General features: G+C 63.6%; 3 protein-coding genes across 15 annotated transcripts; 2 read left to right on the plus strand and 1 right to left on the minus strand.

The window, feature by feature from the left end:
* Window positions 1-76: 76 nt before the first annotated feature.
* On the minus strand, window positions 77-11152 carry CBARP (CACN subunit beta associated regulatory protein; the record flags this gene model as incomplete). Of its 6 annotated transcripts, none has more annotated exons than XM_081075504.1 (11): window positions 77-2249; window positions 3235-3418; window positions 4612-4822; window positions 5218-5355; window positions 5593-5764; window positions 5959-6103; window positions 6297-6346; window positions 6442-6506; window positions 6722-6861; window positions 6947-7060; window positions 8730-11152. In XM_081075504.1, the coding sequence occupies 10 exons, from the start codon at window positions 6972-6974 to the stop codon at window positions 1190-1192; spliced, it is 2193 nt and encodes a 730-aa protein (XP_080931630.1). In that variant the 3' UTR covers window positions 77-1189. The 6 variants fall into 6 exon arrangements, with proteins under 6 accessions (XP_080931630.1, XP_080931631.1, XP_080931628.1 ...); XM_081075505.1 differs by lacking the exon at window positions 8730-11152 and adding an exon at window positions 7175-7206; XM_081075502.1 differs by lacking the exon at window positions 6297-6346.
* Window positions 7597-13653, plus strand: ATP5F1D (ATP synthase F1 subunit delta). 4 transcript variants are annotated; one of them, XM_081075509.1, is made up of 6 exons: window positions 7597-7870; window positions 11511-11702; window positions 12269-12422; window positions 12923-13011; window positions 13142-13267; window positions 13570-13653. In XM_081075509.1, the coding sequence occupies exons 1-5, from the start codon at window positions 7736-7738 to the stop codon at window positions 13262-13264; spliced, it is 693 nt and encodes a 230-aa protein (XP_080931635.1). In that variant the 5' UTR covers window positions 7597-7735; the 3' UTR covers window positions 13265-13267; window positions 13570-13653. The 4 variants fall into 4 exon arrangements, with proteins under 4 accessions (XP_080931635.1, XP_080931637.1, XP_080931636.1 ...); XM_081075511.1 differs by having other exon boundaries at window positions 7715-7870; window positions 11161-11702; XM_081075512.1 differs by having other exon boundaries at window positions 7726-7870; window positions 11234-11702.
* Window positions 13654-16548: 2895 nt separating this feature from the next.
* On the plus strand, window positions 16549-25867 carry MIDN (midnolin). 5 transcript variants are annotated; one of them, XM_081075513.1, is made up of 9 exons: window positions 16549-16652; window positions 17859-18507; window positions 19554-19641; window positions 19832-19894; window positions 21877-22005; window positions 22089-22403; window positions 22591-22738; window positions 22866-23120; window positions 23847-25867. In XM_081075513.1, exons 2-9 carry the CDS (start codon window positions 18275-18277, stop codon window positions 24122-24124), a joined length of 1509 nt encoding a protein of 502 aa, XP_080931639.1. In that variant the 5' UTR covers window positions 16549-16652; window positions 17859-18274; the 3' UTR covers window positions 24125-25867. The 5 variants fall into 5 exon arrangements, with proteins under 5 accessions (XP_080931639.1, XP_080931641.1, XP_080931642.1 ...); XM_081075515.1 differs by having other exon boundaries at window positions 22594-22738; XM_081075514.1 differs by lacking the exon at window positions 16549-16652 and adding an exon at window positions 17670-17771.
* The last annotated feature ends 1362 nt before the right edge of the window (window positions 25868-27229 follow it).

Genomic DNA, 27229 nt, shown 5'->3' on the forward strand with positions numbered 1-27229 from the left:
GCCTCCCCGTGGGCCCCATAGCGCAGGGACGGGCTGCAGTCTGCGGCTTGGTGGTGCGTTGGGAGACCTGCGCATCCGTGGCGGGCTGGCCTTGGGCCACACTGGCCCTGGCTGTTCCCCCAGTGGTGACCCTGCCTCTCCAAAGCCTCTGCTCAGGCCCAGGGTCTACTGTTCCACAGCGCAGGGGCCAGGGCCTGACAGTGGGACGCTGGCCCTCTCCCCCCAGGCCTCTGTGCGCTTGGGTCACCGGACAAAACCCAGAGCAAGCAAGAGTGTGCAGTCAATACTTATAATCAACTGGAAAACAGAACACAAGAAACTCCATCACTAGATGGATGGTACACAGCTCGAAGCTTGGAGGGGCAGGGCAGGGTGGCACAGCTGCCCATCTTTTGGCAATAAATAAAGCTTAGAAAACTTGAAACCTTGGCCATTTGGGTTTTGTGTTTAAGTCTCAAAGACTGATGAGTCCTGGCCGCACTTTGGACGTGCGGCCGTGGGGCAGGTGGCCCAGTCACATGCGGAGGGTGGGCAGACACAGGGAGGAGCCATCCAGGATGAGGGTGGTGGAGGCTGCGGCAGTGGGTGTGGTTATTGCTTGGAGGGGGCTTGGACTGCCGAGAACACGCCACGGTGAGGTAAATGGCTTTGGGAGGTCGGTGGCTGCAGCAGGCGCACTGGTCACCAGCACTTGACGGTCCTGTCCCAGCAGGCTCAGTGCATGCACCCTGGCGTGGACTCCAGCTGGGACACACCAGGAGAGCTTGAGGATGGCGCTGGGAGGGGCACCCTGCGCACACACCCCACACGGTTGGCCCGCAGTGCCCCTCCAGGGAGGAGGCCTTGCTCTGTGCCTCCTACTGACAAAGGCTGTGCCACCACCCAGAGACCACACTGTCTGAGGTAAGGGCAAGTGAACATGGTCCTGGGAGTCCTGAAGATGGGAACAGCCTTGCTCCCTCCAGACGCCCCCGGGTCCTCCAGCCTCCCGATTCCCTGCCAACCCAGCAAAGTGCCCAGAGGGGACTATGCACCTGTGCACCAGGGGCAGCATGGGGTGTCTGGGGCAGTGGGCTTGGGTGTGAGGCCCTGCCGTCCCGGCACAGGTACATCTAGAAGTCGTGCCCACGTTATGTCTGGCCGTGGAGGCCCCACGTGCGCTGAAGGAACTGGAGAGGGGGCACAGGGCCTAGGCTGGGCTGTGGTCTGGGGATGTGGGTGCAGCAGTGGCTGCCAGCAGGGGGCCCACAGAGACAGGCTGGGCTAGGTGTGGCAGGAAGAGTCTGTCCTCCAGGCCACCTGCCAGCTTATCCAGCATCTCTCCAGGGGGCCCAATGCACAGGCCTGAGTTAGGGCAGCCACTGCCGCCGCCGGGCTCCTCCTCGATGGCAGGGATTGCAGGCCCGGCAGGAGCAGCCAGCTCATCGACTGCGCGGGTGTCGGACGGGCAGTCAACACTGTCGCCACGGCGCAGGGGTGCACGCACTGGGCGGGGGTCAGCCCCAGGTGGGGCGGGGGGTGCAGCATGTGCCCCGGGATCGCTGTGCTGCCGACCCCGCTGCTGCCACTGCTTTCGCACATGGGGGTGTGGGTGTGCACGGGTGCGATGGCGCGCAGTGGTCGGCGGGGTGTCGTCAAAGTGTGGGTCGTGGCGCAGGAACTCATGAAAGAGTGCGTCCGTCTTCTCATCCACGCTGTAGTCTCGGCGAGGGGCACGGCGGGGCCAAGCGCGTGGGCTGCAAGGGCGGGCGGGTGCCTCTGCTGGGTCCCCCTGGAAACTGCCCCCCATGGTGGCCATGTGGCCCGCGCTGGTGAAGGAGGAGCGCGTCTCAGGTAGGCTGGGAGGCCCATCGTCGCCTGCGCCACGCCCCTCGATGCTGGCATAGCCACTGTCCATTTGCAGCAGCTTGCGCGGCGCGCTGGCCTCACTGTCCATGGCCCGTGGTGTGGGTGGTGGGGAGGGAGGCGGGAAAGCCGGCGCTGTGCCCCCGGAGCCCGAGCTGTCACCACTTCGCACCGAGTCACGGTCGTTGCTGCTCTGGTCTGAGGCAGTGGCTGCGTGCAGCTCGAGGGAAGCGCGCAGGCTCCAGATGTCACGGTAGACGGTCTGGGCCTGCTCAGAGCCCGCATCCCGCTCACCATCTGATTCCTGCTGCTGCCAAGGCCCCCTGCCACCACTGCCACCGTTCTCTGGCGGGGACTCGGGACTCTCTCCTCCCGCTGGGCCTGCCTCTGCCGCCGCCTCTAGCCTGCAAACCAGGCCACAGAGGTCAGAAGGCCACACACAGCCCACATTGCCACCTCCGCCACCCTGCTGGGTGGGGGAGGATGGGCACTGATCAGGACTCTCTGGGCTTGGCCAGGCCCTGCAGAAGGGGCATTTTAAAAAACGCTACCTGTCTCCTTTGCAGGGGGTGCTTTTGGGGGAAGCCCTGAGCTCTCCTGTAGCCTGTTTTTCAACCAGGATGTCTCATACAGTAGTGATCTAAGCACCTGTGGGTACAGGGGCCCTGGCTGGCTCCTCACCCAGAAACAGTGATGTTTTCCTCTGAGCTGCCTACTTCCTAACATCTTAACGTGGGAGGGGATGGCGGGGGTGGGGGGAACTAGCGAGGAAGAATCCAACTGGGCCTCTAGCCCTGGGTGACTGGATGTGCCTTGGATTCACAAGGAACCAGGAGGGTGGTCCACAGTCAGAAGGAGGTCACCAGCTAGACCGGGACATGCCCCAAAGTAGGAACCTTGCCCGCTCCCTGGGTTCCCCATCCCACTGACGTGGGCCCAGAGCTTAAGAATAGCTACCCTTGGTCTGGGGCAAGGTTCCTGCTCTCAGAAACGGTCATGACAGTTTCTGAGAGGCGGCTGTCCAGCCCTCAGGAGCATGGGCAGGTGGGAGAGGATCCCTCAGGCTGTGGACACCACCGAGAAATGGCACTACCTGGGTGGGCATGGATCCCCCCAACAGCCCTGCCTGAGTAGGCGTCCAGTCCTGGGTACCCTGGGGCCATTGTCCAGGGCCCCACCCTCCACTCGCCCCTTACCCAGTTTCCCCCTGCTCCCTTCCTCCGGTCCATACTGGAGAGATGGCCCCAACGAGGCAGCCTCCAGGAGTGGTGGCACCTGAGGGACACGTGTCCGCAGGGCAGGGAGAGTGCTCCCTGGGCCACCTAGGGGGGGCGGGGGGGGCAGGGACCCACAGGCCCACCCCTAGCACCTCTATCTACTGAAAAATACCTGCCGAGAGCGGGGGGCGGGCTTGTGGGACTGGCGAGAAAGGGGCGGGGGGGTGGAAAGGCCATGGTGGCGCCTGTGCTCGCAATATACTGGATGAAGTCCACGTGGGAGGTGTCCCCCTCCTCCTGCTCCATGCTCTCGCTGGCTGCCCGCTGCCTCTGGAAGTGGTGCCGCTTGGGAGAGCCTGTGCAGAGAGAGGCGCTTCAGCCTGCCCAGGCCCCTCCCAGCCCTGGCCCCACCCCCACCCCCAGGCCTGCGGGCACCAGCCTGGGCCAGGTGAGTGTGCACTGTTGTGCAGGTGTGAATTGTGCCGAGGTGGTCACAGTGCCCTGAGCATTCCTGGCAGACAGGTGTGGCTGGCAAGGACTTGCGTTGCACCCCTGGTAGCAGGCACGACTGCTAAAGCGGAGAGGTGTGGGCAAGTGAGGGGCAGGCTGGTGGGGGGGGGGGCGGGGAAGAGGTGAAGCCCTCTCTCCTGCCATCCCCAGCCCTGCCTGTGGGCCCCTGGGCAGGAGCCAGGACTCTCCTATGACTGAGGTCTAGGAGAGTCTTCAGTGAGAAGGCGTCAGGGGAGCGAGGGACAGTCACCCAGCAAACAGGTTCTGGGCGCTTCCACACCTACACGACTACAGTCACCCTCAGGAATCACAGCTGCCTCTCGGCTCCGGACAGGGCCCTCTCCTCCTGGGCCAGGAGCACCTAGGCCAGTATTCACCCCTCCATCCTGGGCACTGGCTAGAAACAGGCCCTAAAAAAGGCCACACTCCTTCCCTCTCTCTCTGATACTTGTACCTCTCCCCACCTCTCCTGGCACTGGGCCCTGCCATCTCCTCCACAGGACAGTTGACACATGTGTGACCTGGCCTTGCCCGCTGAGCTCCCTTGTGCAGGGCTGGTTACAGCTGTCTGTGCCTCCATCAGAGCGGCCGTTTCCCCATGTCCCCCGCATGGCCCTGCCTTTGGCTGAGAGTAAAGGGCCCCACATGCCCAGAGGTCTGCAGGGTTGAAGGGCTGCTGTCATTCATTCAGGGGTGGCCAAATGGGCCCCCCATCTGTTGTTGGAAATCAAAGTTTTTACTGGTAGACAACCACACTTGTGCCCATGCCACATGCGGCTGCTTCCCCATTACCACTGCAGACAGATGGGCTTTCCAATTTGTCCAACTGTAAAGCCAAAAACACTCTTGTCTGGGGCCTCATAGGAGAAGCTTGGTGAACAGCCCTGGGCCACTGCTCGACTAGCTGAGACCTTGGGGCAGGCACTGGGAACCCCTCAGGAGCAGAGACACCCCCATCCCCGCTAGGTTCCAAGCCTCCCACTCTGGCTCCTGCAGCGGGGTCCCTGGCACTCACTCCCCGCCAGGGGCCACAGCTCACCTCTCGTGTCTAGACTGGATGCCCGCTGGTTGGGCTCCAGCTTCCATTTCTTGACCTTGAAGTAAGGGCTGGCCCCATCCAGGCTGGCATGGCGCCTCAGGCGGGTGAAGAACTGAAGGACTGGGCCTGCCCCCGAGCCTGGGCCCGCCTCCCCGGGCCCCACCACGGCCCCCAGCCCACCAGGCTTGGCGCTCCTGGTACCTGCATCCAGCTAGGAGGGAAGAAGGATGCTCGCAGGCAGGAAAGCCCCTGCCCCACTGGTTCCCCCACCCTGTCACCCAGGCCAAGTGCAGAAGAGGGAGCGAGGAGCTCTCTCCTCCCCCAAGACCGTGCCCGAGTGGCTCCCAGGAGCTCAGCCAGGTGCTGCCCAGCTCTGCCCTCCCCAGCCCTGGGCAGAGCAGGTTCCAACGGTGAGTGTCCAGAAACGGTCACCCTTCCCAGCTACTCAAATACCCTGTACATGTGTGAGCACACGTGTGCAACATGGCTGAGTGGGTCCCATGTGCTGCAGGGACCAGGCTGGGGCAAGGAGAGACTTGGAGAGCAGGGCATGGGCTGAGCTGTCCAGGAGAACAGGAGGGAGCAGGGGACACACGGGGTCCTTACCGAGGTGCCTTCCCCAGAGTCGCTGGATGTGGAGGCACTGATCTCAAAGGCAGCAGGGCCTGCGGCCGGGTGGTAAGGGTCACCTGGCAGGGCGGAGCTGGGGCCCACAGAGCGGCCAGTGAGGGCCTTCCCCGGGGGCTGTGGGACAGAGCAGGGGAGGGGGAGGGGAGGAAGCAGTGACAGGTCAAAGAGCATGGGTGGGTGGGGGGGTGTGTGCTGGGCCCAGCCACCCTCTGTGCACCCCAGATAGCCGCCCTCCCCGTCCTGAGGGGTCAGGCCCCAGGGAGCAAGAAAGATGCCCCCTGCTGGGTAAGGGTGAGGGTGGGGGTTCCGCTTACCCAGCCTTGATCCGGCCGCCAGCCCCTCCACACTCACCTGGAATATGGCAAGGCTGGCCTTGGGGGTGGCAGTGGGGTGGGGCATGGTGATTGCACTGGCCTCGCCTGAGTCACACTCATGGATTGTGACAATCTTGAGGGGTGGCAGGTGCAGGTGGGTGAGGCGAGCATTCTTCAGGTGGTGGAAGTCCCCCTCCGTCAGGGTGTACCTGCCCATCATGCCCACCCGTCACCACGCAGCCAGCCCCCATGCTGGGCCCCACCCCACACAGGCCAGACCCCCCAGGCCACACAGTTACCCTGTGGCCCCATCATCCACCCTGCCAGGTCTTGGGGAAGCAGGGCAAGAGCCGGCACTTGGCAGCCTCGCCCAGTCTTGATTACTTCCCAGGGGTCCCCTTACCGGCGGCCCTTGTCCTGTGCCTTCCGGCTCTGCTCAAACAGGGCTGCCTCGTTGAAGGACACTCTGCGGCCAGTAGAGCTGGTGGACAGGAAGCGCTCGGTCTCCGCGTCCTGGCCCTCCGGGTCCTCCCCCCTCAATTCGGGGTCTGTGAGGAGAGCCAAGAGAGGGTGGGCCCCAGGTGGGCCGAGCCTGGTGCCGGCAGGTTGTGGGCAGGACTATGGCAGGGGAAGGAGCAAGGGGGGGGCCCAACTGACCGCCAGGGACCACGAGGATGTGGGCGGGCACTCGCTCATCCGCTCACACACTCACTCGCTCAGCATGCGCCTGTGAGCACCTACGCGTGGGCTTTAAGGAAACAGAGATGAGTCGGAATCGAGCTGCGCCCAGTCTGGTGGGGGAGACAGACAGACACAGCCGGTCAGGCGGCCCAGGGGTGGATGGGGTGGGGCCCAGGTGGAAGGCGGGGCCTGGGCAGCACCTCACCTTGGGCCAGGTGGGTGCCGTTGTCCAGGTAGGTGGTGGTGGTCTTCTCTGCCTCCTCTGTATCTCTGGGGTGGGACAGCAGGCGAGTAAGATGGGCCAGGGGCCCACAGGGCTTGTGCCCATGGGCGGTGTCCCAAGCTCACAGGAGCCCACCTGCTGGGACCTGGTCATACACCCATGGCCCTGAATGCCACTGCCCCTATACCCCGTGGTGTACCAGCTCTCTGCAGGTACACTGTGAGGGCCCTCGGGAAGGCAGAGGGGCAGTAGACACACACACCTGTTGAAGCGCCGGTGGACCTCCCAGCAGCGCCTGCACAGGAGCAGCACACCGGACAGCACCACGAGTGTGCCCCCCACGAAGAGTGACATCACCACCACCACCAACACATAGTTGTCCAAGATGGGGTCGGGCTCCGCCTGGGAGGGCGGCAGGGTTCAGGTCCTGCTATGGACTCTAGTGGCCCCAACCCACCGGTTCTCCATCCCCAACCCCAACACTCACTGTTGGGCGGTCTGTGGTGTTGTCCCATGTAGTGGTCAGGGTGATTGTGGCGGTGGTGGTGGCACCAGTGGCCATGGTGGCCGTGGGCTGCATTTTGAGGTGAGGAGGAGGGGCCTGGGGGCAGCAGGGCTTGCTCAGCACCAGCTCCCCAGTCCCTGCCCCTTCCCACATCTCCAGGAGTCACGGAGGGAGCCCCCAGGAGCAGTGACTCACAAAAACAGCCCTCACCCCCTCAGATCAGCGCCCAGAGGGGACCTCCATCTTCCCATCTTTTAGATGGAGCTGTGTGCATATCATCAGCCTCCCCAGCCGGTGGGGCCGGCCCAGCAAGGTAGCGCTGGGCTAGGCGCCCTGCCCAGAAAAAGAGAAGCACCCCTGAGAGTAATGGGGAAACTGAGGCAGTCAGCTCATGCCTGTGAGACCGTAGGGCCTTGTGGGCCCAATCAGTGGAGAGGGAGGTGTTGCCCCAGCCCCAGGAGACTGGCTCCAGACTAGCAGGGACGGAGTAGATGGGGCTGTCCACCCCAGGTACAGGGCGGAGGGGCTGAACACTGGGACACCAGGGTCTTGGAGGTAAAGCCCCCCCTCCACCAAACGCTAGTGGGAGTGAAAAGGCCAAAGAAGGCGCATCTGTTCCCAGCCCTGAAGAATCTTGTTCCCATGGCGACTGAGTGAGCAAGCCGAGCTGGAGGTGGGGGGAGGGTTGCCACGGAGCACTAGGGAAGGGAGAGGCGGAGAGGGGAGGGAGGCCTCCTGCAGGGGCGGCTCGAACCGGCCCTGGGCGGCAAGATGGCGGCTGCGCTCCTCCCCGCGCGCCGGTGCCCAGCCCGGGGCCGGGCGCCTCTTGCAGCAGCTTCTTCCAGCTCGGGCTGGCCTGCCTTACACTGGGGGGAAACTGAGGCCGGGAAGGGGCCTGGCACTCGGGTAAGGGACTGTCTGGGCATTGCACCTGACCATCCTCCCGGCGGGAAGGACGGGGGCGCACTCTGGAACCTCTGGGAGCAGTTTGGGGCCGGGATGACCAGTAGCCCTGAGTCGGCTCAGCGCGCGCCGGGTTTTGCCCCAGAGGAAAGCGAAAGCCTGTGCACAGGCTCCAGCATCCCCAATTCTTTGGGGCTTTGACCCCACGCGACAGCGGGGGAAACCAAGGTCCAGAGAAGGGGAGTATGCTGGCGAAAGCCAGGTGTCCTCAGCGCTCGGGGTCAGAAGCTGGACGCGACTCCCCGGTATCCTCGCGGGGAGGACGCATACATGTAGGTCGGGAAATGAGTTCAGGCTGGGGGGCGGGAGGCAGAGTCGCTAGGACATGACAGGAGACCAGGAAAGATGGCAGGAGGCGGAGAGGGAAGAGAGGTGGGCTCTCGCGGGTAGGCGGGGACGGGAGCCGAGGGCGGAGGTTCCCCGCGGGCCAGCCCCAGAGGTCCAGACAGGCCTCGACTCCCCGAGCTCGTTCGCCACCGCACCCAACCCCGCGCCCCCCATCCGGCCCGGGGGACGGGATGGAGAGCGAGAAGAGGCAGAGAGCCAGGCTCCAGGCATCTCTCAATCCCGGGCTGAGGCAGGAGGCGGGGGTCCCTCTTCGGACTGCCGAAGGATGGGTGCAGAGCCCCGCAGGTTGGCTCCCACGCCGCCCCAGCTCTTCTGCTCCCTCCCTCGGGCCTCGCCCGGAAGGGATGGTGGTCCCGAGCTAGGGCGGGCCCCGGTGCCGGCCATGATGCTGGGCTGCGCGGTCCCGGCATGCCCCCCGCCCGCCCCGGTTCGGCCCCGGGCCCGCCGCGCCTACCTCAGCGCCGGGACGCAGGGCCCATGGGCGGCGGGCGGGCGGATGCGCGGCGCTCCGGGCTGGCTCCGGCGCCGGGTGGCCGCGGAGCAGGAGGAGAATTTATGAATGGAGAGCCCGGCGCGCGGGGGAGGCAGGCGCGTGAGGAGGGGCAGCACACGTGATCGCGTTGGCGGTGTGCCCGCTCCCACCCGCTGGATGCCGCCGGGTCCCCGGCCGTCCGCCCCCGCCGCGCTCGTCGCCGCGTCTGGCTGGGTCCGCGCTGGCCACAGCCTCCCCTTCCCTTCAGGCGGGGGCGGGGGGCGGAGCCTGCGCTCCAGGGCGCCCCCTCCCCATGGGGAGCCGCCCTCCCCTGCTGCGGCTAATCTCCGCCCCCATACCCTGCAGCAAGACTTCCCGACCCTTCTCGAGGTCCCAAGGTGCTGGACGTACTGGGATGCAGGACTACCCCCAGCCCGGGGCCCTGGGGTGCATAGAGTGCCCTTCCTTCGCTTCCTCCAATCTGGGGTTCTCCAGGGTGCACAGCCCAAGGAGTCGGGCACGTGTACCCCCTTCCTTCCCGTTTGTCGGCGGCCCTGTCAGGGTTCAGCGTGCGCCCTACCTTGTTCAGACGAGCAAAGAATAGCATACAACCTGTGCTGAATGCCATCAGGGCCTGCCAAGTGCCGGTGACATCAGCACTACCCTGATAAACCCCTATGCTTGGCCAACCCCAAAGCTGCTCCCCCTGCTCTCTGACTCGTAGCTCGTCTTTCTAGAGGATTAGGCCACCAGCCTACTCCTGGTCTCATCCCAGCTACCCACAGTGGCAGCCCTCCAGGGAAAGCCCACCCTGTTTAGTGATGCCCAAGACCCAGTTCAACCTCTTGGCCTTTGCACTTGGAGGTGCTGGGCCAGGAGTGCTCTTTCCCTGCTCAGCACAGAGTCCCTCCTTTGCCCCCTCCAAATGCCAAAGCCTCCTTGCAGCTCCTCTTCGCTACCTCCTCTAACACGGCAACCCCCCACCGCACACTCCTGTCCCGTGCCACATTTTGTTTCTCGCTGTGGCCCCACTCCCTTACTTGCTCCTGTGTGTTGTGTCCTTGCTCACCTCTGACCTCACTACACTGTGGGCTCCAAGGGCAGCTGCTCATTCACAGCTGGGTCTCCAGGCATAGCACAGGGCGTGCACCCTGGAAGGAAAGAGCTTGTGCAGTGGATGAAAGGGTGACACCATTAAAGGAGAGCAAGGGGCAGCCCTGTGGATAAGTACCCAGGAAAAGTTGGCTCTAGGCAAGTAGGAATGGCATGTGCAAAGGCCCTGAGGTAGGAAGGTGTGTTGGCAGAAGATCAAGGTATTGGATAGAGCAGGGGAAACCACTTGTGGTTCCCAAGAGAAGAATGGCATGGTCTCTCTGGCTGTGTGTGGAGAAGGCATCCTTGGTGAAAGTCTGGGGAAGAGACTGGGGCCATCCAAGACAGTGATGGTGGCCACAGTGGCCAAGCTGGGTGGACTGGCCTTGCCAGTGGATCTACGAGAGAATTCCAGGATAAGCCCAGGTTTGGGAGCTGAGTAACAAACAGGTGGTGCCCTTTACTCGTGGGCCACCCTAAAGTGGGCATTGGAGAGAAGTCCAATGGATGGGTGTGACGAACTGGATAGATGAGGACGCCATATGGGTTCCGGGGCTCTGGAATAGGTCGGGCTGCTCACAGGACACACTCCTAGACACGTCAGTAGGGCTTACCTCTGCACACACAACCTAGGGGACAGGAGGCCCCGGGCACCGGGACTGATGCCATGAGTGTCGCTCGCAGGGGTAGCCTGGAGGGGGCGTCTTCAGCCTGGATGCTGAGAGGCAGGGGCGCGGGCACGGGAGGATCTAGCTGCCTGGACCCTGAAGGGAGCTAGGGCACGCGCAGCCCCTGGGGTTGGGGAGCCTCCACAGCAACCGCGTCGCAGACCACCTGTCCGGTAACCGGGCCCAGATATGACACACCCTCCCCTGCGCCCTGCACCCTGCACCCGTCCGCTCCTCAACCAAGGTCCTTCCCGTCCGGCCCGGACTCCGCATTTTCCCGGAGTCCAAGGTGGCGGCCTGGGGACCCGGCCCCGAGCCCCGACCCGTGTGCGGCAATGCGGGGGCGGGGCGGTGACATCAGCGCCGCCAGCGAGGCTGCGCCGGCCGCGGCGACGTCAGCGGAGCCCCGGGCCGCCATCGCACGCACCCTGGCGTCAGCAGCGCGCGGGGGCGGTGGCCGGGAGGGGCCGGAATGAGAGCCTCTCAGGGCGGGTCGCCTTCTCGGGGATTGCAGCTGAGCCAGGCCCACAGCGCCGGGCGTTTGCCTGCGCTAGACCCTCTGCCTGGGACGCCTACCCCTGCCTCAACTACAGCCTGCCCCATCCCGTGCCCCACACACTGCCGTTTTTTTTTTTGTTTTTTTTTTTTTTTAGTATTGATCACCTCTCAACATACTACATGACTTGCTTATTTATTACGTTGTAAAACGCCCCACATCCCACCCAGAAGAGGAATCTTGATATTTCTCTGATGCCTCGCCAGTGCCTGGCATCCAAAGAACGCCACCCCAAGCAGAACCGTCTAACCGACCTCCCTCCTCGACCTGGCCAGAGGACTGGAACCTGGGCCGGAAGGAAACTACAACTTTCAGCATGCCGCGCACCCGGGGGCGCGTCGTCATCAACGTCGCGCGCGGCCCGCCGGGAGTCGTAGTTCGCGCATGCGTCCTCGCTTGGAATTCTTCTCCCAGACGTCCCCGCGCGTTGTCCTTCTCGTCCTCCAGGCCGCCCGCCTTCGGCCGGAGTCCGACTACCGCCGTTCACCTGCCGCCGCCATGCTGCCCGCTTCGCTGCTCCGCCGCCCTGGCCTGAGTCGCCTCGTGCGCCAGGCCCGCGCCTACGCCGAGGCCGCCGCCGCCCCAGCACCCGCCGCGGGCCCGGGACAAATGTCCTTTACCTTCGCCTCACCCACGCAGGTGCGAACGCTATTCCGGATCCCGGACCCGCGCCCCTTTCCGGTGTGGTCCATGTCCGAGTCCTCCAACCCCCATTCCGGATCCGGGATCCGAGCCCGCCGGCCCCCAGGTTGCCGACACCCATTCTGGACTCCAGACCCGTGCCTTCCCCCCGTGTGGTCCGGGCCTGAGGCCCCCAACCTCCCGAACTCCTGGGCCCTTCACCTGGATTCCGCCGCCCAAGGGCCGGACCTGCCTCTCCAGCTGGTATTGCCCCTCGCTGCAGGCAGCTCTCGGAGAAAAGCGCCTCCTACATGCCTGTCGCGGGGCAGGCACGTTCTTGTGCCCTTACGGCATCTGCCTGTCCAAGGGCTGGGGTGGCTGGATTTGTTATCTTCTCACAGATGATGGTACTGAGGCCCTGTCTGAGGATTAAAACCCAAGCTTCGGCCCTAGTGCGTTAGCTTCTTTGTCCCCCATCAGCACTCAGTCCTGCCTTGGTCAGTTTTACTGCAGGGAAACTGAGTCCCAAATGGCATGGCATGGGAGTGGCCTTCAGTGACCCAAACCCCATGTGTCTTCTCCAGGTCTTCTTCAATGGTGCCAATGTCCGGCAGGTGGATGTGCCCACGCAGACGGGAGCCTTTGGTATTCTGGCTGCTCACGTGCCCACCCTGCAGGTCCTGCGGCCAGGGCTGGTCGTTGTCCACGCCGAGGACGGCACCACTTCCAAATACTTTGGTGAGTTGAGCAGGAAGGCAAAGGGACAGGGCTGGGCAGGGCTGCACATGCTAGCAGGTCTGTCCTGAGGACACAATGAGAAGCAAGCCAGAAGCACTGTGCACCTCCCATAGCTCAGGACTGGCTGTGGTTAACTGGCACGTAGTGGGTTGGGGGAGGGTGACGTGCTGGGAAGGGAAGTAAAACCTGCCAGGGAGAGGGTCCAACTTAGAGAAGAAGAACATTTGTGTAGGGAGAAACCAGCTCTACACAGGCCTTCCTTCCACCAGCATCCATCTCCAATGCTGCAGCTGGGATTTGAACCTAGCCCTATTCACCCCTCACCCTGGGTCAGCCAGTGGGCTGGTGGGTGAAGGGAAGGGGCTGTGTCCCCATGTCCTCTCCAGGTGCGCATCCCCCATGCTGGACCCCAGGGCCCCCGTGGGGCTGCTGTCCTGGCTCTGGGACTAATGGTTTTCCTCAAGCCTAGATGTGGAGGTCTCATCCCCCTCCTCCCGCAGTGAGCAGCGGCTCAGTCACAGTGAATGCTGATTCCTCAGTGCAGTTACTGGCCGAGGAGGCCGTGACACTGGACATGCTGGACCTGGGGGTGAGTGTCTCGGGAAACCAAGGCACCAAGCAGACATGAGCTATCTGAGAGCTCCTGGCTTCAGGGTGGAGGGGCAGGTGGCCAGGCTGGGGTCCCTGCGTGGCCCTCACCCACCACCCACCCACTGCAGGCGGCTAAGGCAAACTTGGAGAAGGCACAGTCGGAGCTGTCGGGGGCGGCGGACGAGGTTGCAAGGGCTGAGATCCAAATCCGAATCGAGGCCAACGAGGCCCTGGTGAAGGCCCTGGAGTAGGTGGTGCGTGTCCCTTGCCTGCATCCATAGGGAAACCGAGGCCCAGCGCTGGATGGGCTGTGGATCCAATATGACGAGGGTGGGGCAACTCCCTGGGGGCAGCTGTCCTTGCCAAGGAGGCTGCTGGGGACAGCACAGTCCCAACTTCTGCCCAGAGCACACCCACTAGGTCCAGGCCTGGTGGCTGAGGCCAGGGCTCAGAGACCCTGCTCTGCCCTTGGGGGTACTGTCATTCTGGGGGCTCGCCTTCTGCCTCCCAAGATCCCACCCACCTGACCTGCTGCCCACCACTCCCATTCCTGCAGACCCTGCAGCAGAGACCTGCTCCCAGCCACCTCCTGTGCACAGCCTGCCCCCGGCCCACACCTCATTAAAGACCAGGGACCCCACTTGTGTGCACTGATTTTTGTCTCTTGCCTAGGGTGGTGGGTTTGGGACGCTGTCCTCCCTGTGAGGTAGGGCCTTGGGGGTTTGGAGGTTGTGGCCCAAGAAGTCTTTGGGGGCCTGCAGTAAACTGAGGAGCGGGGGTATACAGCTAGCAAGGCTAGGCCGGGTGGTGGGTGGGTACTCTCCTTCACTCCAAGAGGGTGGGGAGAGGCAAAGGTCATTGGCCAGGCATGGAGACAGCAGGTGAGGGGTGGCTATGACTCCTGGGCCAAGCCTGGAGGGCTGGACAGAACTGTCAGGTTTTAGGCTGTGACAGCTGCTCTGTGGTCTCCCAGGTTCTGGCCCTGCCCCAGCCACACTAGGAAGGGGCGGGTCCTGCCTGCTCCCATGGAGGCCCCACCCTGTGCTGGCCTGGCCTGTGGGTGGCCCTTGGCTGGCATACTGCCCCATCTCCAGTGGTGCTGGCACCTCCATGGCAGCGAGGCTCTTGGGCCTGCCCCAGATGGGGTGGGGTGCCTGGGTGGGAGCAGCTTCAGTGCTGCCCCACCTCCCTTTTGTAACCCTGGGGTGCCCCAGACTCAAGCTCCAGGTGGTAGGCAGGGGATTTCAAGGCAGGGGTCTCATTGACCCCCTCCCCACCCGGAGCCTGAGCAGGGCTGACAGCAGATTCCAAGGGGGTGACTGCAGGAGAGCCTGGGCCTCCCATTGTGTCACTGGCAGCCTGGAGGTGACTAGGAGACCACCCCAGGGGGTGTCAGCATGGATATGCTGTGCACTTGTGTCACTGTCCTATGCAAGTGACTGTTCCATAGGTATGTTTGAGGTTCAACGTGGTAGGACATGTTTGTGGGGGGGGCCTCCAGGCGAGCTCATGGCTCTGGGGGGAGGTCTATCTAGATCACCCTACTCTCTGGCTGGTGAGGCCCAAGCAGCAGGTTGTCACTTCCCAGGAACATCCCAGAGAAGACTGTCACAGCCATGAGATCACAGGCGCAGCCCCACTCCTCCCAGTCCCCAGCTCATAGCCCAGGTCTTAAGAGTTCCTGGCCAGCCCAGGTGCTATAAATAAGGTGGGGAGGTTGGGGGACGAGAGAGGTCTTCGCCAAGCTGCTGGACCAGTAGCCTCCACACCAGGAACCATGTGCCTGCACCCTGAGACGCCTGAGCCTGTAGCTGGGGGACAGCCAGATTCAGGACCCCCGCCCCCCAGCACAGCACAGGCTCTGTGGGAGACATGTAAGCGAGCCATTGTGACACCCCTCCCTGACATGGGCCGGAGCAAACAACCCATGTTAGGAGGGCCAAGACTTGAGGTAGGTCACAAGGCCAGGAACCAGAGGTCATGAGTTCTTCTACAGGGCAGGTTTAGGGCCTGGTGGGGGCAGGCAGGGGGTCCCTTGTACATCTGTGCTTACACCTTAGGACAGCCTTCATGAACACCGGGATGCTCTAAATGGGAAGGAACAGGAAGTGGGTCACCTAGTATGTTTAGTAACTTGTTACTTGTACAGCAAGGTTAGAGCCAAGGCCCCTCCTGAGAGCAATACCCACCCCTGAGTATGTGTGACCCAAAGGGCTCAGGAAGGTCAGGGACTGCCCTGAGGTCACAGCCTTGCCCACCCCAGCAGCAATACTAACCCTGAGAGTCCCACCTGCCCTGCCCCTCGAGTGTTCAGATGCTCCGGCCTCAGAGCTCAGCTCCCTCTGGAAGCAGAGCCACAACCTGCAGCCACTTAACCGGCAGAGCCTTGCATTGGCTATTCTCAGTTGGAGCACCATTCTCTGTGGCCAACTCCGATGTACCCCAGCCTCAGTGATCGCCGCCTCCTCCTGGCCCAGCCGTGACCCTGCGGGCTGAATGCCTGCGTGTGTCTGCAGGGGCATAAGGGGACAGGAGCATTGGGTGGTAGCAGGAAGGAGACCTGCAAAGGAACATAGCCCTGGGAGAGGTGTCCAGGGCAGGGGTGGGGGTGGAGATGGTCAGGCCAGATAAAGGGATAAGACAGATAAGTGAACAGCGGGTGAGTAGAGCTTGGGGTCTTCTGAGCAGAATGACCAAGAGCACCTCCCAACCAGGGTCATCCTTAGAAAGCTCCTTCCCCACCAAGGGCGACCCGCAGGGAAAAACAGGACATGTCACGTTCTACCTGTTCAGCCTCAGTTTTCTCTGTAAAATGGGTGGGGGGGTTATGCCCACCCCAAAGCCTGGGCGCCAGCCTGTGACCTTGCATTAATGAATGACAACACCACGGGGTGTAGGTGAGGGCCCCACTCCGCAGGCTCCAGAATGAGCCTCTGGAGTCTCATTCCACCCCGCTGCAACTGGGGAGAAACAGGCTCTAGAGGCCAATACCTCCCGAGGTCACGTCACACAGTGCGTGGTGTGTGGTGACTGGCTGCACAAGGCAGGCCCGGCGCTGGTTAATCGCTCCATAAATGCCGTCTGAGGTCACCGTTAAGGGATGCCGGAGAACGCCTGCCTGGGCAGCTGGCTCGGGCACCCCCACAACAGGCAGGTGACTGCGCCCTGTTTTCCTGGACCACGGCCGCTGACTCAGGCTCTCCTTCCCGCCCCCCAAGCGGGCGCCCCCAGGCGGAGGCACAAGGCCTGGGGTGGCAGGAAAGGGGTGGAGCAAGGAGTCCGGCTGTGCACCCGAAACCACGCGTCCCAGGGGCCCGACTAGGGATGCTCCCGAGTAGACAGCGCGGCCGACGGAGACCCGGGGTTCAGCAGCATTCAAGGAGCGCCCTCATTTATGGGCAAATGGTCAGGCCGGGAGGCGCCCCAGGGCCCTGGCCGGCGGGCAGGGGCGGGGGCCGGCCTGCGTCACCACCCGCCCGGCCCCCCCGCCCCCTGCCCGCCCAAACTCCACCCCAGGGAAGGCGGCGCGGATAAAGGCTCGGGGCGGCTCGCTCGGCCCCACATCTACCCCGCCACCGCGCACTCGTGCTGGACGCGGGTACATTCAGGACTGTTGGGACCTCGGACTGGCCGCGCCCGGTGAGTTGTGGGCGGGACATCGCGGGCCAAGGAGAGGTTCCCTACTCTACGCTCTTAAGGGTGTCCCACTTTTCTTTGTTCTTGAGGCAGGCAGGGTTCAGGAGTCTCCAGCTCTGGAGAGCCCCCCCCCCCGGGGCGTGGAATGGGAGGGGCCAAGGCGCAGCCAGAACCCCGGTGGCAAGACCTCAGCCCCCGCCCCGCCCCCCGGGCACTCCCCCTCCCTGTATTGACCTTGAGCTAGTTGCGGTTCCAGCCTCAGTTTCCCCAGATGTACGGCCCCAGTCCCCTGATTTAGAAGCTTCACACTCTTAGCGAGGTTCTCCCCACGCCTGCAGTGGGTCGGCTTCGCCCCTGCCCTGGGCAGCCTCGGCGCCTCTCCCCGAGAGTCCGGGCAGCGCTTCCGGGTGTGGCCGGCAGAGGGCGCGCCGGCGCTGCTGACTCACCGCAGCCCCGAGCGGAGTGGCGCGCGCGCGGGCGCAGCCAGGGACGCGGCGTCACGTCACGACTCGGGAGGGTGCGACTCGGGAAGCGGGTCCGGCCCGCGGGACGGGTGTGGGGCGCGAGGTGGCACCGGCGCGGGAGGGGCCCTCCCGGCACTGGTCACGTCACCGGGATGCTTGCCTCGTCCTCAGCCCCACCTCTCGCCGGGTCATCGAGCCCCAGGGTAGGGGCGCCCGCTAGGCCGACCTTCCTGCAAGCAGCCAAGCCAGAGCCCGGCCACGAGGCGCGGGGATTGCCTCCCGCTTCCGCTCGCTGTGGCTTCTCGGACTAGCGCGGGTGGAAGGCCCTGCGGCTTCTTGTCCCTCACGGTGCGGGGATAATACCCGCCCCCACGCCACGCCGCCCGGGGCCAGAGCCCCGCACCCTTCCCGGCCACAAGCCCTTTGTTGCGGGCGCCGGGCCTTATGAATGGCCCCCGGCGCGGGTGGGGGTGCGGGGGCCGGCCTCAGCGGCGCCAGCCCCGCCCCCGCCGCGCTTCCCTTGGCCACCCGGCCGGGGGCGGGGCGAGGGGCGGGCCCGGCGGCCACGTGGGGCAGCGCCGCGACAGTTCCCATTGGCCAATCCTTGCGGCCGACTGGGCGTTCGGCGCGCGACGATTGGCCGGCGCAGGCCGGCGGAGTAAGTAGTGAATGGGAGGGGGCGGCGGCCCCGCCCCTGGAACGTTGATACATTATAACTTTTTTTTCTTGTTACTTTCACCCCCAGATCCTCCGAGCGGCGGCGGCGGCGGCGGCTGTTGCTAAGGGAGGGCACGCGCCGGGAAGCGCGGCCCGAGAGGCAGACGGCACCGAGCGCAGCCCGTCAGGGGCGCCCCTTTCTCCGGGACCCTCCCCCGGAACTGCCGCGTCTCGGTCGCCGCCCCCCGCCCTTGAAAGGAGCCACGAGTGGTATTCCCCACCCCCGGAAGGCGCCCCGACGAGCCGACGCGACCCCGTAGAGCCACTCGGATTTTTTATTTCTGACTCTTCATCTATTTCTGGGACCTTCTCGAAGGGGACGCTCGCTGTCCCCCGCCCCCAGGGGCTCCGAGGACCCCGGTTCGGGGAACACCCGCCCTGCCCCGAGGCGCGGCGAGGATTGGCGGCGCCCCGCGGACCACAGCCCCCCAGCGCGGGCCGGGGATGGAGCCGCAGCCCGGCGGTGCCCGGAGCTGCCGGCGCGGGGCCCCCGGTGGTGCCTGCGAGCTGGGCCCCGCGGCCGAGGCGGCGCCCATGAGCCTGGCCATCCACAGCACGACGGGCACCCGCTACGAGCTGTCGGTGCCCCCCGACGAGACGGTGGAGGGGCTGCGCAAGCGGCTGTCCCAGCGCCTCAAAGTGCCCAAGGAGCGCCTGGCTTTGCTCCACAAAGACACGTAGGTACCAAGCGCCATCCAGGCTCTGGAGCCCCACCCCACCCCCGGGCACGCCGCCCCCTCGGGCTCTGGCCTCCGGGCGGGAACAAAGAGCGCGCCGCTCCGGGAAGGAAGGGGGCGGCCAGACGGGGGGCGGGGGCGCGCCGCGCGCTCTCGGGCGCCCTCTGCTCGGCCTTGCTTGCCTCCTCCCCCTCCCCCTCCCGGGTCGCTGCACAAAGGCAGCTGCGAGGGCGCCCCGGGAGGGGCTTAGGTGACCCCTCTCGCCGAAAGGCAGGAGTCCCGAGACGGCGCGGGGGTGGGGGGCGCGACCGCTGCCTCTGCCTGGGTCCTCGCCGGCTTCCGCATCTGCTTAGCGGCCCTCTCTGCGTCTGGCTGTCTTTCCCCGCACTTGCATCTCTCTACCCCCCTTTGTTCTCTCCACCGAGCGCTCCCCGCAGCCTCCCCCTCCCCGTGGTATTTAAATCGCCTCCAGGCCCGGGAGCCCTCCTCCCGCGGGCCTCCGGGGACGCGCTGTGTCCATCCCCAGCGGAGGGGCCCCGTTGGGGGAGGGGCAGGAGGGGGAGGGTCTCCTTTGTCTGAGCAACGGCGGCGGTGGCCTGCGCCAGGGTGGGAGGGAGGAGGGGAAACCCGGCCCGGCAAAGCCACTATAGACTTAAGTAAGCCTTGTGGTCCCACAAAGAGAAGCCCTGGGCCGGAGTCCGTGAATTATAGGCAGCGTTGGCCTTGGGGTGGCTGAGAGGATGGCACGGGGCACACTGAGGCCCGGGTGATGAAAAAGTGCCTTGGTGAGGTGCAAAGGGGGGGTGCCCCAGTCTAGAGTTGGGGGTTCTTTAAGAGAAGGGGTCTGAACCGTCAGCAAGGGGTTCCCGCGGCCAGACGGTGATCCCCCACTCCAGGGCCCTGAATCTGGGGACCGAAGAGGTGGGGGTGGAAGGACTCCTGTCTCCCCAGCCAGCACAGAGCACGAGCCTCCCCCGCGGCCTCCGCTTCCGCGGCCTTGCCTTGTCTCCGTAGCCTCACCCTCTTCCTTCCTCCCCCCCCCCCAGCCGGCTCAGTTCGGGGAAGCTGCAGGAGTTCGGCGTGGGGGATGGCAGCAAGCTGACTCTCGTGCCCACCGTGGAGGCGGGCCTCATGGTAAATGGTTGGGGCAGTGTGCCAACATGGGCAGGCAGCTCCCTTTCATGCCAGCACAGTCCTCATCATACACCTCTGGGTCCCCTTGCCCTGCAGGGCAGCCCATCCCAGCTAGCAGGGCCCTCCCAGCCCTTGTTCCCAGGCTAGGCTGGGAACACACACTCAGGGTCTCTTCTCCCTCTCTTTGTAGTCTCAGGCTTCAAGGCCAGAACAGTCTGTGATGCAGGCCCTGGAGAGCTTGACGGAGACCCAGGTGAGACCCGCACTGCCCCTCATAGCCCAGGGGGTAGCTGGCCTAGTGCCAGGCTCCTCTGGGGAGCCTGGGGTTGTTTGTGCTCCCAGGAGGCCTGTGGGGAGGGGAGGGGAGGGGACAGGACGCGCCGCCCTGCCTGCGTGCCAGCTTGGCCTGGTCACCCAGCTTCCTCTTCCTCCTCCCCCCAGCGCTCACCACCTGACCTTGAGGGCCTTCTCTCCCACGGTGGCCACCCTGGGGGGGGGGTGAGTTTTCACAAGCCTGCCTGCGGGGTGACCTTGGCCCGCGAGCTCCCACTCCTTCATCCCTGAGCAACCCCCTCCAGGGTCAATGAAGTTTCCCCAGGGTGATCTTTTTTAAATTTCTGCTGGAGGGAGGGGCTGGCCTGGGTGAAACTCCTTTGTGACCCCATTGTGAGGGTGGGGAGTTACCCTTCCCTACTCTTTCTGGTCTTTGTTCTCTGCCCCAAAAGGGGGAGGGGACGGGGGCACCCAGCCCCAGGGCCAGCACTCCTCAGAGACAGGATGTTAGGAAAATATTTAGTAACTCCAGGAGGGAGGTGAGAAGGGAGGCTGGGGCTGGCCCACACCAGGGTTCCCGGTTTTGTTGCAGCCTTTTTTTTTTTTCTTCTTCCCCTGCTTTCCTCATTTTTCTGGCGGCGGAACCCTCCTCCCAGGAGAGTGACACAGGCCTTAGCTATCCGCCTGCTGCCAGGGTGGGGGAAGCAGGCTGCTGCCCGCCCCAGCAAGGGGGTGGGCAGGTTCCTGGCCTCCCTGACTGGGCTGGGCTGGGCTGGCCGCAGGAAACCTGCTTAGCCGCTTCCCTTCCTCCTGCCCGAGGCCCTCACCCCCTCCCCGACGTGTAGCATCCTGCCCTCACCAGCCAGCTAGTGCCTAGTGTGGAGGAGGGGGCGAGGGGGTGGCAGGAGCTGGGTGGTCTCCCATTAGGAGGGGTGGTGGGGTGGGAGGAGAGTGGGGGTCCGGGATCCAGGTCGGGGCTCCTGATTTCCTGGGGCAGATGTGAACTAAGCTCCTTGGGGGGGGGCTGCGGTTGGCAGGGGGGCTGGGGTGTGTTTGGTTCACATCCGCCTCTGGGTGCCTGCGTCAGGAGGGAGATGGGGGCGCTGGGCGGAGCAACTGGGCTCCCAGGGCTGCTCCCTGCCTGGCACCGAGTCATGCCTGCCCGTTGGCCCTCCCCAGGGAGGAAGTTGTGGGAGTGGGGGGGGATACCCTGGCTGCTCTGGGGAGCCACCTCGGGCCCTTCATGCAAGGGGCATTTCTGGGGCTGGAGGGTCGTGCATAGTGGACTGGGGGGTGGGTCCGCACCACTCAAGGTCCCTCTGCCTGCCTTCCTCACCTCCTCCCTGAAGCCCCCAAGCAGAGGTTACTCCACCAGCCGCTGCTAGCAGAGAACTGGGAGGCGGTGGTTCTGAGTCATCCAGGCCTGTGTCACTTCTCAGAAACCTCCGCGTCGCCCCCCTCCCCCCTCCTGGCTCCGCACTGGCCAGGCCCCAGTCAGACGGGGGTCAGATGCACCCCACACCCTCTGTGCAGGGGGGCCACGATTGGATGGTTCATGTTTGTGTGGGCTGTGTTGAGGCCCCTGGGGACCCAGGCCCCAGGGAATCTGTCAGGGCCCCTCTCCCGCAGCAGTGCGTTTCCCTCAGGCTCCGCCTCACCCAGGACAGATAAATATTTATCTTGAGAAAGCAAAGGTTAGGAAGAAGAATTTGTCCAGGAATTCCACCCACTCACTGCCCGCCTGGTGCCTTAAGTAGGAAGGGGCCTGAGATAGGTGCTTTTTGCCATATTTACAGGCAGAGAGGATCTGAAGGCCTGAGGGTGGGGACAATGGTGAGGGTTACTGGAGGGCAGTGACAGCTGGCTGGGCCCCGCCCCCTCTGGCCTCAGTTTCCCCTTGAAAGAACCAAGCTGGCCAGGGAGGACCAGGCCCCCCGTCTGACCTGCCTCTGTCCCCCACAGCCCCCAGCGGCACCCGGGCCGGGCCGGCCTGGCGGAGGCGGCTTCCGGAAATACCGATTCATTTTATTTAAGCGTCCGTGGCACCGACAGGGACCCCAGAGCCCAGAGAGGGGCGGCGAGAGGCCCCAGGTCACACAGCATGGGGGGCTGGGCCGGGTCGGGCTGGGGGCGCCGAGGGCTGGGCCCCAGGGCTGATGGGCTGCTCTCCGCAGGTCAGTGACTTCTTGTCCGGCCGCTCACCGCTGACCCTGGCGCTCCGAGTGGGGGACCACATGATGTTTGTGCAGCTTCAGCTCGCCGCCCAGCACGCCCCGCTGCAGCACCGCCATGTGTTGGCTGCTGCAGCCGCTGCGGCCGCTGCTGCTCGCGGAGACCCCAGCATGACCACCCCCATGTCCTCTCCCTGCCGGCCAGTGTCCGGTGCTGCCCGTGTCCCCCCAGTATCCACCAGCCCTGCCCCTGCATCCCCCTCACCTGTCACAGCCGGCTCCTTCCGATCCCACTCGGCCCCCAGCACGTGCACCGAGGTGAGTCTTGGGAGGGCTTATCCTGGGAACCCAAGGGCCAGCTGTCCTTAGACAGCTGGGTGTGGCAAGGACTCGCAGCACCCACTGCATCCTTTGTATCAAGGGCCATTCCTGGATCCTGGGCTGGTGGGTGATCCCTGGACTCTGAACTTGAACCCTGAGCTCACATACCTCCCTCCCCCATCAGCAGATGGACTGTTCCTCCTCTGCCAATGCCGGGCCCAGCCCCACGTCCACCCCTGCGGGCAGCCCCACCTCCCGCTCCCGCAAACCGGGCGCCGTTATCGAGAGCTTCGTGAACCACGCCCCAGGGGTCTTCTCAGGGACCTTCTCTGGTAGGTGTCATAGCTCCCATGTGTGTCCCAGCAGTGGTCACATGCACAAACGCCAGGGGTGGGACACACCATCCCACCCTGGGGTCCTACCCATTGGGCATTCACTAACACATCCTATCTCTTGCAGGCACACTGCACCCCAACTGCCAGGACAGCAGCGGACGGCCGCGGCGTGACATTGGCACGATCCTGCAGATCCTCAATGACCTCCTGAGTGCCACGCGGCACTACCAGGGCATGCCCCCGTCCCTGACCCAGCTGCGCTGCCATGCCCAGTGCACGCCCGCCTCGCCTGCCCCAGACCTCACCCCCAAAACTACCTCCTGTGAGAAGCTGGCAGCCTCGACCTCCGTGAGCCAGGCCCGCATGGGCAAGCCCCCCGGTGAGTATCCGCCCGTCCTCACCACTCAAGGTCCCTCTGTGTGCAGCTCAGAGCAGCTGACCCACTACAGGAAGGGGGAGCCACCAGCTGCTGCTGGCCCTACTCTGGAAGAGCCTGAAGAGAAGGGAGCGTGTGTGTTGGGGCACAAAGTGTCCTTGTGCCCTCTGAGGGGGGTCCATCCTCACTTCCTCCTCTCCCCCCGCCAGGGTACTCTCACCAGATGGCAGGTGGGGCCTCTATGAATGACTGAGCGAGGCTGAGGAGGGGGCCCAGCTTCCACTCCTTCTGGACAGCCCCTGTACCCCTCAACCTGGTTATTCCCATAAATCCAGAGTCGTGAGGAACAGTGACCCTGCTCTATCTGGCAGGGCCCCCAGCCCAGGCCATAAAGGGGAAACTGAGGTCTAAGCCTGCGTGCCTGTCCTCGGTTACAGAAGCAGCCAGAAGGGCTCAAGCTGCAGTTAATTCAGTCCATGCGGTGGCACTGTCCTGAGTGCCTGTCTTGGATGTGACCCTACCCTTGCATACTCAGAGGTAGCTGGCGTAGTAGATGCGGAAACAAGTTTTAATAAACCCACAGCTCCCAGGGGGCCATGGACATTCATTCAGTGGACACTTGACGGCTCCCCTCACTGTGCCTATCGTTTGGGGGCATTTGCTTGAGGTCCTCGCGTTTGGGGGTTCCGGCCTTTCCCAGGGGGTTCATGGTCACTGCTTTCTATGCAGGGGACCGGCTGCGGCAGACAGAAAACCGGGCCACCCGCTGCAAGGTGGAACGCCTGCAGCTGCTGCTCCAGCAGAAAAGGCTCCGTAGGAAGGCCCGACGCGACGCCCGAGGCCCCTACCACTGGCCACCCAGCCGTAAGGTGGGTCGCAGCGACGGTGGAGGCGGAGGCGGCGGCGGTGGCCCCAGTGAAGCCGCAGGCTTGGGCCTTGACTTCGAGGACTCCGTGTGGAAGCCAGAAGTCAACCCAGACCTCAAGTCAGAGTTCGTGGTGGCCTAGGAACCATGGCGTCCGCCCCAGCGCAGGATGGCTGAGAGCGTTGCCCCGCGCAGGAGGGCAGGAAGGCAGGCGGTGGGCGCCACAGGAGGCCCCTCCCACCCTGTCCAGCATCCTTCGGGGTTTTTTTAAAATTTCATTTCTCACCATGGTTTTCCAAACTCCGTGGCCTTGCGTTGTGTTCCTGCCTCCTCGGTTCAGCTCACACCTCCCCACCTCTTCCTCTGTCACCCCGCCCTCCACGCTGGGTCCTTCCCCGCCCACCTTCCCAAGCTCCAAATATGTAGCAGTCTTTCCAGATGGTTCAGAGCAGAGATGAGGAAGCCGCCCCCACCCCTTTTCCGCTGGCTCCCGCACCCTCTTCAGGTTTAAGTCACAATGGAGATGCCTCACATGCACTTTACAGACAGGAGGGGACCACCGAGAGAACCCCCACTGCAAACTCAGGCCTCCCTCCAGCCAGCAGGGCCCACGGGGCTCTAAACACCACAGGGGCACCAACTAGGGGCTGTTTCTCTTCCGCTTCTGTACTATTTTCTTGGTTTTCTGTTTTCCTGGAAAAGAAAAGCTGTTTCAGGGGACAGGCTGGGCCAGAGCCTGCCTTGGGGTCCGGGTAGGGGTGTGGGACCCTTTCCTATCAGGAAAGGAAAGGGAGGGAGGGGAACAGACCTGTTGTCAGCCTTCGCAGGCCACGCACTGTGCGATTTCCTCCAACGCCACCATCCCACCCCACCCCTTTTATTTTTTCTGAGCTTGGGGGTATTTATAGACTTAATTTTCTGACTGAGCCAATAGTGGTTGGGAATCTCTTGAAACATCAGGAGAAAAATGGCTGGGGGCTGGGGGAGATTCCCCCCAGCCCTCCTTTCAGGCCCAACTTGAGGGATCTGGGCCTGTGGGCTGTCTGGGGGGGCCCTCCAGCAGCCAGGAGGGGAGGGGGTGCTGAGCTGTGAATCCCCCAGTAGGGGCAACGCTGTGTAGCATTAACCCCTGGGGGGGTTCGCTGCTGGTCTAATTTGGAACCTCCCCACTCATGCCCATACCCCAGGGGTCTTTGGCCCCCACAGCAGACAGACACACACACACACCCCCTATTGGGGCCATTTTAATGGGGGTGGAGTTTTTCATTCACTTTTTTTTTTTTTTTTTTTTTACTGATAATTGGAGATGTTTGGGCCTTCCCCACACACCTGTCTTGTCCTGGCCCCACCTGTCTGTCCTGCGCGACACCCCACTCCCTGCCTGTTCCCCTCTGTCCTACTTGTAGGTGAACCCCAGGTCCTCACCTCTCTCCCCATTATGTGTTTAAAGTTAATGGTTTCAGATGTGAACATCATTGTTAACTGTAGCTCTGTAAATTTTTTTGTGGGGGGTGGGCAGGGAGGGGTCAGGATTAGGGATTCCAGGATTTGTTTTCATTTTCAAAAGAAAAAAGGGGCGGGTTTGTTTTTGAAGAACTGTCTTGGATACCTATTTAAATGTGTGTTTTCTTTTGTTTTTTTTAACGATTTTTAAATAATGTCTGTGCCTCCTTGGGTCTGAGGGTGGAGGCCCCAGGCAGGAACCGGCCCCTCCCACTCCGCTGCCCTCTCCAGGGCCCCCCCCAAGAAAGCATTACCTGCCCTGGGGGTGGGGTCGGGCCGTGAGGTGTCCTGGCACCTTGCGTGAGTTTCCTGTATGAAAACAAAATTGGAAAAGAAAACAAAACACCGTGATTTCAAGTAATAAACAGAAAATGAAACACGAGTGAATGTCCCGCCTGCTCCCCTGGTAGGGGGTTCTGGTCCAAGGGGTGGTCTTACAGGCCTGTGAGTGGTATGGTGGGGGGGTTGTCTACGAGGAGGGACCTAGGGTGGGATACTGGGCTCTCCCACCACCTCGTAGTGTAAGGTGGGTCCCAGTGTAAAAGGGTGGGTTACGTCCCGGACCAGATCCCCTCACTCGCTTGGGCGTGAGGGTGGGCAGGAAGCCTCCCCAGCAGGGGAGGGAGGAGGAGGCCACTTCCCGGTACCCAAGGCCGGAAGTCCTGCAGGGTGTGGGCACAAGCTGCCTGCTTTCTGCGTGGGGCTTCCGCCCTCGGCTCCCAGCTCTGGTGTGCCCCTGACCAGACGCCCCTCCCAGGTTGCCATCAGGGCCCATTTCCTGGTGCCAGGCTTCCAGAGGCCCCAGTCCTTTCCAGTAGCGACTCTGTGATTCCCATGGGAAGGTGGGGGACATGGGGCTGGTGTTCAAGGCCTCCAGGCTTGATCTGGCCCTGGGTCGACTCTTCCCTCTAGCCTCACCCTGGCCTTGCATTCCAGTGCTCCCCAGCCTTGACCAGCATGCACTGAGCCTCCAGGCCGTGCCCTACCCAAGAACACCTCTCTCCCAGCTACCCCTGCTCCACTTGGGAACTTCCTCAGTCTGCGTTTCCCACCCTACCCCCTGGGGCCCCGGAGGGCCCGGTTAGGGGGCCAATCCTCTGGGGTCCCACCTTCATCCACTTTGTAATATTTAAAGTCATTTTACATGGATTTCCTCACTTAACAAATACTGACATCTAAGAAAACTAATTACACTCCCATTTGATACATGAGAAAACCGAGGCCCAGAGAGAAGCATCATATACCCCAGAAGACTGAGGATGATTGTGAAATTAGTGACTACCACCTCAAGCCAATTTCTGATGGCCAAGCCCCAGCTCCAGGGACTCCAGGGGGAGGGAAAAGAGGCCTCCTCCCAGGAGTGGCGTGGGAGCGTCTTGTAGAGGCCCTTCGGCCCTCCCACCACCCAGTCACCCCCAAATTATCTCTCGCTTGCCCATGGCAGGAAGGTAGGGTGCCCAGGTCACGCTGATCCCTCCAGTGTCAACGGTGCAAATGTCCCCGCGGGTGGTGGAAGCGTGGGTGGGATAGCTCAGGTGGAACCCCCGCCCACGCAGCTGGGCCAGGGGTGAGGGCCTAGGGCTGTGACCCAGGTGACCGCCACAGAGCTGGGTGGGGGATGCGGAAGGAGGGTGCCGACTGAGAAACCCGCTGAATCACAGGGCTGTGTCTGCACACCACAGGGCGGGGGGCACTTGTTCTGCTGCCCGGAATCCACCCCTCAGGGCGCTGCCTGGCGTACAGC

This window comes from Rhinolophus hipposideros (assembly GCF_964194185.1).
Source record: "Rhinolophus hipposideros genome assembly, chromosome: 16".
Lineage (NCBI taxonomy): Eukaryota > Metazoa > Chordata > Mammalia > Chiroptera > Rhinolophidae > Rhinolophus > Rhinolophus hipposideros.

Coding starts and splice junctions, on each gene's coding strand:
- ATP5F1D (XM_081075509.1), top strand. CDS start 7,736: ATGGCGGCTGCGCTCCTCCCCGCGCGCCGGTGCCCAGCCCGGGGCCGG. Junction 7,871..11,510: donor GGAAGGGGCCTGGCACTCGG/GTAAGGGACTGT, acceptor CTCGTCCTCCAG/GCCGCCCGCCTTCGGCCGGA. Junction 12,423..12,922: donor CACCACTTCCAAATACTTTG/GTGAGTTGAGCA, acceptor CTCCTCCCGCAG/TGAGCAGCGGCTCAGTCACA.
- MIDN (XM_081075513.1), top strand. CDS start 18,275: ATGGAGCCGCAGCCCGGCGGTGCCCGGAGCTGCCGGCGCGGGGCCCCC. Junction 22,006..22,088: donor GGGGCGGCGAGAGGCCCCAG/GTCACACAGCAT, acceptor TGCTCTCCGCAG/GTCAGTGACTTCTTGTCCGG. Junction 23,121..23,846: donor CCGCATGGGCAAGCCCCCCG/GTGAGTATCCGC, acceptor CTTTCTATGCAG/GGGACCGGCTGCGGCAGACA.